The sequence below is a fragment of the Propithecus coquereli genome, unplaced genomic scaffold, assembly GCF_000956105.1.
Source record: "Propithecus coquereli isolate 6110/MARCELLA unplaced genomic scaffold, Pcoq_1.0 Scaffold119, whole genome shotgun sequence".
NCBI lineage: Eukaryota > Metazoa > Chordata > Mammalia > Primates > Indriidae > Propithecus > Propithecus coquereli.
The window spans coordinates 3742954-3751818 of NW_012135969.1; the positions used below are offsets into that span (position 1 = coordinate 3742954).

At 37.1% G+C, this 8865-nt stretch overlaps 1 protein-coding gene across 1 annotated transcript in view; it reads left to right on the plus strand.

Moving 5' to 3' along the window:
• Positions 1-8865, plus strand: part of TOP2A (topoisomerase (DNA) II alpha 170kDa) — a 28215-nt gene that overhangs the window by 17604 nt on the left and 1746 nt on the right. The window contains exons 25-33 of the mRNA XM_012659798.1: positions 549-640; positions 746-910; positions 1043-1126; positions 2347-2529; positions 2855-2945; positions 7076-7228; positions 8067-8190; positions 8308-8351; positions 8773-8859. Of these exons, the coding sequence (XP_012515252.1) occupies positions 549-640; positions 746-910; positions 1043-1126; positions 2347-2529; positions 2855-2945; positions 7076-7228; positions 8067-8190; positions 8308-8351; positions 8773-8859 (1023 nt within the window). The remainder of the gene's footprint in view (positions 1-548; positions 641-745; positions 911-1042; positions 1127-2346; positions 2530-2854; positions 2946-7075; positions 7229-8066; positions 8191-8307; positions 8352-8772; positions 8860-8865) is intronic.

An 8865-nucleotide genomic window follows, 5' to 3' on the forward strand; every position in this document is an offset into this window, starting at 1 on the left:
AAAAAAAAAAAAAAAAAAAACCTCATGTGTGATTTGACTGCCCGCTTGTGGTAATTTATATTTGTCAATGGTTTAAGGAGATTTGTCTCTGTAGCAGGATGTACAGATTTGTGCAAGACAAAGGCAGTTTAATTTCCAGTTTTAATCTTTTGACTTAATATGGTAAAATCTTCTCCCTTTTCTAAAATATTGCTCAAAACTGGCTGGGCACAGTGGCTCAAGCCTGTAATCTCAGCAGTTTGGGAGGCCAAAGCAGGAGGATCACTTGAGGCCAGGAGTCTGAGACCAGCCTGGGCAACATAGTGAGACCCCCATCTCTACAAAAAACGAAACAATTAACCGGACATGGTGGCATGGGCCTATAGTCCCAGCTGCTCAGGACAGTGAAACAGGAGGCTCACTTGAGCCCAAGTGTTTAAGGTTACAAGTGAGCTATCATTGCACCCCTGCACTCCAATCTGGCAACACAGTGTGACCCTGTCTCAAAATGTACATTAATATATATATAGTTCAAAACCATTATCTCTGTTTACATTTTTTTTAAATAGAAAATAAGCCGAAGAAAGAAATAATTAAAGTTCTGGTTCAGAGGGGATATGATTCAGATCCTGTGAAGGCCTGGAAAGAAGCCCAACAAAAGGTAATTTCTCAGTTAGCACTTTTCTATATTGCTAAAGACTATGTTCTGTATAATATTTATGTTTCACACATCCTATTAAAAGCTACATTTTAATTTGTCCTTTAGGTTCCAGATGAAGAAGAAAATGAAGAGAGTGACAATGAAAAGGAAACTGAAAAGAGTGACTCTGTAACAGATTCTGGACCAACCTTCAACTACCTGCTTGATATGCCCCTTTGGTATCTAACCAAGGAAAAGAAAGATGAACTGTGCAAACTAAGAAATGAAAAAGTGAGTTGATAATAGGACAGTGCCTATTACTTAGCTTTGTTCTAATGGTAAAAGTAAATATTTAATTGTGTGTTGCATGAAAATGCTGTTTGTGTACATATATTAGCTCAACTTTCTGATTATTTAATAAAGGAGCAAGAGCTGGACACATTAAGGAAAAAGACTCCATCAGATTTGTGGAAAGAAGACTTGGCTGCTTTTATTGAAGAACTGGAGGTGTGTAGTTTATAACGCCCATGTTAGAATTTTTATTAATTAAATAGTATATTCCAGCAATATACCTCTTTGTAAAGAAATTTCACAGTTATCAATAGAAATAGAGAGAATATAGGAGGCATAAGGATACCTTCCAAAATAACATATAAAGAAACAGATTATTAAGTACTAGTTGTAACAAAGTAAATGATAACAGGAAACATACTACCCAGAAGTTTATGGACAGAGAGGAAAGGGCAGGAGTTGATTTTTGATAAAGAAAAGGACTTTTTGGGATTGAGAAGATAAAGAGAGCTTAAATGTGGCAGAAGACCAACCCAGTCCCCCAGGTCAACTTAAAAGGAAAAGCCTATTTACCTTCAGAGGTAGCCAGACAGTTTCAGAAGATCCTTTGTTACTTAAATCTCCCTAATAATGCTTGTTTCCCAACATTATTTTAACATTTTTTAAAAATATCATTTCAGGCCGGGCACGGTGGCTCACGACTGTAATCATAGCACTCTGGGAGGCCGAGACAGGCGGATCGTTTGAGCTCAGGAGTTCGAGACCAGCCTGAGCAAGAGCGAGACTCCGTCTCTACTAAAAAAAAATAGAAAGAAATTAGCTGGGCAACTAAAAATATATATAGAAAAATTAGCCGGGCATGGTGGCACATGCCCGTAGTCCCGGCTACTTGGGAGGCTGAGGCAGTAGGATCGCTTGAGCCCAGGAGTTTGAGGTTGCTGTCAGCTGACGCCACAGCGCTCTAGCCAGGGCAACAGAGTGACACTCTGTCTCAAAAAAAAAAAAAAAAAAAAATATCATTTCATAAATTAAACTAACATGCAAACTTATATTATTGTACTTCAGTATAGATGTCCACCTCATTGTAATTAGTAGATCAGATAATCGTACATTACTGATACCACATCCTTATATGAATTTTCAAAATATATATGTATATATGTATTTTATCCTTAACTCAGTTTCCCCTTGTTATGCTCAGAAAAGTTAAGTGGTAGAATCAGGAATAGAAGAACCCAGTCTTCTGTCTCCACACCTACCTTATCAAAGTGTGCCTTAATTGTATCTTCACTATTGTTGATACTGTATGTGGTTATGGAACAGTTTATCACAAATTTATCATAAGATAATAACAAATTGAAATCAGTTTATGGTCTTTTAGATGCTATAATATCTCTGTTAGCTTATAAATTTGCTTTCTTATATTCCTTTTGTAGGCTGTTGAAGCCAAGGAAAAACAAGATGAACAAGTTGGACTTCCTGGGAAAGGGGGGAAAGCAAAGGGGAAAAAAACTCAAATGGCTGAAGTTTTGCCTTCTCCACGTGGAAAAAGAGTCATTCCCCAAGTAACCATAGAAATGAAAGCAGAGGCAGAAAAGAAAAATAGAAAGAAAATTAAGGTAATACTCTTGAAAATGTTATAATGTTAAATAAATGTTAAAGCATGTTTCCACTTAAAACAAATTATATCATAAAATTTCTAATCTCATAGTTTGGAATTTATTCTGTATCTAACCATAACCTTCCTTTCTTATGTGCCTGCTTTTTTTTTTAGGATCTTGAAAAAGTCATACCTGTGCTTTTATGCAGAGCTCTTAACCAAACCCAAAGAAGAAAGCACTCTTCGACTATATATATATATATATATATATATATTTGCATATTTGACTGTATATTATTCCAAGTAATAAGTTGGCAGAACTTGACCATTTTTGTATCTTTTAGAGTGAAAATACTGAAAGAAGCCCTCAAGAGGATGGTATGGAACTAGAAAGCTTAAAACAAAGATTAGAGAAGAAACAGAAAAGAGAACCAGGTATTATAACATTTTAAGGAAAATGGCATAAAGTCAAGATTAAATTGTGTTTGTTACCGAGTACATTCCACATAGAGGTTCAAAATATTTTTGTTGAGTTGAATTGAGTAACATGAAGGAGAACTGTGTATGAATTTTACTTGAACCTCCGTAATATTGTCCTTGGGAGTTGATTCATTTTAGAAAAGATCATTTTGTAATGAAATAGTTAATTTGGTAATTTGAATTCCTTAGTTGGGATCTAAGAAAACACTCAGTTTATTGGATTTCACTTTCCAGCGTATTATGAAGTTCTAGTATATCAGGCTGCTTGAGGGCAGCAACCACATCTTAGTGATGTTTATATTGTCTCTAGAGTTCCACATCATGCCTGGGATACAGGTAATCCTCACTCAGTAAACTAAATAGAATTAATAATTCTATTAACCATCAGATTATGCCTTTACTGAGCATCTAACCTTTTTTTTAACATATTTATTGAGATATTCATATACCAAATTTACCCATTTTAAGTATAATATTCTGTGGCTTTAGTATAGAGTTTTAGAACAATTTATCACCCCAAAAAGGAAAAACTATACCCATTAGGCCTTAGGCTAGGTATGGTGGTTCACACCTATAATCCCAGCTGTTTGGGAGACCAAAGCAGGAGGATCACTTGAAGCCAGGAGCTCAAGACCAGCCTGGGCAACATAATCAGATTCCTTCTCTATAAAAAATGGTTTAAAAAATAAGCTAGGCATGGTGCTACATGCCTATAGTCCCAGCTACTTGGGAGGCTGAGGTGGGAGGATCTCTTGAGCCCAGGAGTTTGAGACTACAGTGGGTTATGATCAGGCCACTGCACTCCAGCCTGGGCAACGTAGCAAGAACTTGTCTCAAAAAAAGAAAAAAAACCTACCCATTACCAGTCACTCCCCATTTCCCACCAACCCCCTTTCCTCCACTAGGCAACCACTAAAAAAATCTACCATATCTAGATTTACCTATTGTGGACATTTCCTATAAATGGAATCATATCATATGTGGTCTTTTGTAGCTGGCTTCTTTCACTTGGCATGATGTTTTCAAGAGTTATCCATGTAGCAACATGTATTAGTACTTCATTCTTTTTTATTGCCAAATAGTATTTCATTTTATGAATATGCCACATTTTATCTGTTCATCAGTTGATGGGTATTTGGGTTGTTTTCACTTTTTGGCTGTTGGAATAATGCTGCTATGAACATTTATGTACTATATAAGTTTTTGTGTGGATGTATATTTTCATTTATTTTGAGTAGATATCTAGGAGTAGAATTGCTGGGTCATGTGATTATTCTGTTTAACCTTTTGTGAAACTGCCGGCCTGTTTTCCAAAGCAGCTGAACCATTTTACATTCCCACTTGCAATATACAATGGTTCTGGTTTCTGTACATCCTTACCAACATTTATGTCTTTCTCTTTGATTCCAGCCATCCTAGTGGGTGTGAAGTGTATCTTGTGGTTTTGGTTTGCATTTCTGTATTGGCTAATGATGTTGAGCATCTTTTCATGTGCTTCTTTCTTTGGAGGAATGTCTATTCAGTGCCTTTGTTCATTGTTTAATTGGGTTGTCTTTTTATTATGGAGTTATAAGAGTTCTTTATGTATTCTAGATACCAGTCCCATATGAGATACAATTTGCAAATATTTTCTCCCATTCTGTGGGTATCTTCACTTCCTTGATGGTTTTTTAAAGCACAGGGTTTTTTTTTTTTTTTGAGACAGAGTCTTGCTCTGTTGCCTGAGCTTGAGTGCCGTGGTGTCAGCCTCACTCACAGCAACCTCAAACTCCTGGGCTCAAGCAATCCTACTGCCTCAGCCTCCTGAGTAGCTGGGACTACAGGCACACACCACCATGCCTGGCTAATTTTTTCTATATCTTTTTAGTTGTCCAGCTAATTTCTTTCTATTTTTTTAGTAGAGATGGGGTCTCGCTCTTGCTCAGGCTGGTCTCAAACTCCCAAGCTCAAACAATCCCACCGCCTCGGCCTCCCAGAGTGCTAGGATTATAGGCGTGAGCCACCGCGTCCAGCCTTGAAGCACAGGTTTTTAATCTTTAAATTAAAATTTTTAATTTTGCCAAAGTCCAGGCCGGGCGTGGTGGCTCACACATATCATCCTAGCACTTTCTGAGGCCAAGGTAGGAGGATTATCGCTTGAGGTCAGGAGTTTGAGACCAGCCTGAGCAAGAGTGGGACTACCAAAAAAAATAGAAAAATTAGTGTGGCGGGGCACACCTGTAGTCCCAGCTACTCAGAAGGCTGAGGCAGGAGGGTCACTTGAGCCCAAGAGTTTGAGATTGGAGTGAGCTATGACCCTGTCTCAAAAAAAAAAAATTTTTTTTTTTTTTGCCGAAGTCCAGTTTACCTGTTTTTTGTTGATGCTTGTGCTTTTGGTGTCATATCTAATCTTTTGCCAAATTCAAAGTCATGAGGATAGAATCCTATGTTGTCTTCTAAGAATTATAGTTTTAGCTCTTATATTTATGTCTGTGATCCACTTTGAAATTAGTTTTTGTATATGTTGTAAAGGTGTCCAACCTAATTCTTTTACATGTGGAGATCCAGTTGTTCCCATACCATGTGTTAAAAAGACTTCTTTCCCCTGTGTTAAAAATCATTTGACTGTAAATGTTAAGGTTTATTTATGGACCCTCAATTCTATTACATTGATTGGTCTATATATCCATCCTGAGTATCTACTTTTGATAGATAACATGTGCTCAATTCTGTAGGCACACATATATATCAGTTCATTTATAAGGAAATATCATAGTATTTTTTTAAAAAGTAATATGTGTGCCACGCTCTGCAACATTATATATTTGCCTTAAATGCAGCACACATTTAATTTTAAACCAAGCTAGCAATTATTTAGCATATATAACCAACAATCATTTTAAGTATTTTGAGCATTCATGTTCCCACCATCATATCAAATATTGTGAGGACATGAGAAGTTGGAGAGCATGGCATTTACATTTACCCTCAAGAAAGAAAGTTAAGCACTGTATACTAGTCACTGTAGGGATTTAGAGAAAGGTTGAGGTAGATCAGTGTAGGCTGGTGTAGATTGTAAAAGCTTTGTGAAAGAGATAAAAGTTGGGTTATAGAGTCTTAAAGATTGGTTAAGATTTAGGTTTTATAGACTGGAAGAAGAAAAATGAGCATATAATGTGTATGGGACAAAGAGAATGCTCCACTAACAGAGTGGAAGGTTTTATATTGGGAAATAGTAGGAAATCGATAGTTAAACACCAGGTTGTTGGGGGAAGATAGCTAAGACTAGGTTCAATTAGGAAATACGAAATAGGTGTACTTTAGGAAAATCCCCCTGACAAGAATATGAAGAAGGGACTATATCTGACCAATAAGGAGAGGAGACTGTCCTTGTCATCTTTGTGGGCCAAGATGAGGGAAATAAAAAGCAAAGGATGGGTATGAGAAACATTTGGGGAAAAGAATCAGAGTGACTTCAAATTTCCTACTCCCCTCAAGGTTTGGTCCTAGCCATTCTTTTCCCTTTGAACTGTCTCCCTTGTCTTAACTTCAGCAATAACTTCCCATTGACCTCCTTGCATCTATTCTTGCCCCTTTCCAATCTCCACCCTGCAACCTGAGAGAACTTTTAAAAACACAAATCTGGTCATATAGGTTCCTTGTTTAAAATAAAATCCTTAGCAGGACTAGCCACTGACTAGCCACTGCCCCTTCTGCTTTCTAGCCATAGTGGGCTTTCCATTTCGTAAGTGCATGGGTTTCCACACAGGACCTTTGTATGTCCTGAATTGGAATGTTTCGTGACCTCCCTCCCTTCAACTACTTAAGTTCTATTTAACCTTTAGATCTCAGCTCTCAAGTATCTCTTTCTTGAAGAAGCCTGACATTTATACATGTGTACTATATACCCTACATAAACACATTGTATTTATTTATGAAATTAAATGACCAAGCTATATGCACGACAAAAACAGGGACTATGTTCACCATTGTATTCCCAGTACTATCACAGTGCTCAGTAAACATTTGAAGGACAGATGGATGGTAGATGGAGAAAAGTGAGTCTAAGAATATTTAAAGGTGGTTAATTTCTATTTCTCCTCTAGGTACCAAGAGAAAGAAACAAACTACATTGCCATTTAAACCAGTCAAAAAGGGAAGTAAGAGAAATCCCTGGTCTGATTCAGAATCAGATATGAGCAGTAATGACAGTAATTTTGATGTCCCTCCACGAGAAACAGAGCCTCGGAGAACAACAAGTAAGGAAAACTAAAGAATATTTTAGATATGTTATAAGATTTAAATATTATTTCAGAGTACTTAATCCCAGAAATTACTATATCTTAGAGCAGTAAATTATATTAAATTTTTGAAAAACAACCATCTTTTAGGATATTAAACTGAAGCTAAAATATTCATGAAATGTTATATCAATCTGTGAATTAAATGTTTGTCCTGGATGGATATGGTGGCTCACGCCTGTTATCCTGGCACTTTTGGAGGCCAGGGCGGGAGGATCGCTTGAGGTCAGGAGTTCCACACCAGCCTGAGCAAGAATGAGAACCCTGTCTCTACACAAAATAAAAAACTTACCTGGTTGTGGCTGAGGCAGGAGGATCAGTTGAGTCCAGGAGCTTGAGGTTGGAGTGAGTTATGATGACTCCACTGCACTCTAGCCAGGACAATAGAGCAAGTCTGTCTCAAAAAAAAAAAACTGAAAAATTAGCTGGGCATGGTGGTGCATGCCTGTAGTCCTAGGTACTGGGGAGGCTGAGGCAGGAGGATCGCTTGAGCCCAGGAGCTTGAGGTTGGAGTGAGTTATGATGACTCCACTGCACTCTAGCCAGGACAATAGAGCAAGTCTGTCTCAAAAAAAAAAAACTGAAAAATTAGCCGGGTGTGGTGGCACATGCCTGTAACCCCAGCTACTTGGGAAGCTGAGGCGGAAGGATCACTTGAATCCAGGAAGATAGCAGCAGTGAGCTACGATGACACCACTGCACTCTAGTCCAGGCAACAGAGCAAGACCCTGTCTCAAAAAAAAAAATTCTCTCCTGTTACCCTCTCTGATTCTTTGTATATATATATTTTTAATAGCAAAAACCAAATTCACAATGGATTTGGATTCAGATGATGATTTCTCAGATTTTGATGAAAAAACTCAAGATGAAGATTTTGTCCCATCAGATGCTAGTCCACCTAAAACTAAAATTCCCCCAAAGTAAGTATCTTATGTAATATGGATTATATCCTGATTGTTTTTAATAGTAGATGATATATTCTTTGTTGTTTCACACATTTAGAATTGGTTGTCAGTATGTTATTTTTTTTATTCTAGACATACTACCAAAGAACTGAAGCCACAGAACAGTGGTAAGTCAGGTATGTATTTAAGTAAAAGTAGTAAGACGTCTGCCCTACTGGGACACTCAGATCCAATTGGGTCCTAATCCTGGCTATGTTATATAAGCACTTCCTTTGAAAATAAATTTGTTTTTGTTAGGATTATGTTGATATTGTTCATTAGGTTCAGTTTTGTACATAAATAGGTTCTACATTCAATATATTAAAAGTAATCATAGTGCTTGCCAGGTACTGTGCTAGGTGCTAGAGATAAAAAAGAAATTAAAACTGTTCTTGCTGACAAAGAATTCAGAAATTCGAACAAAGATATAAGAGTATGTTTTAAATATTCCAGAAAAGTCACAAGCTTAATTTTTAAATAGGAATTCATAGCAGGGACAAAGCATTAAGTGGATTTTCATGTGTTGCTTATATGTGCTGTTTTCCTTTTCATTTGAAGAAAAGGACCTTGACTCTAATGATAAAGACAGTGTACCACTTTCTTCAAGCCCTCTTGCTTCTGATTTCTCAGCTGAAACTGAAATTATAAACC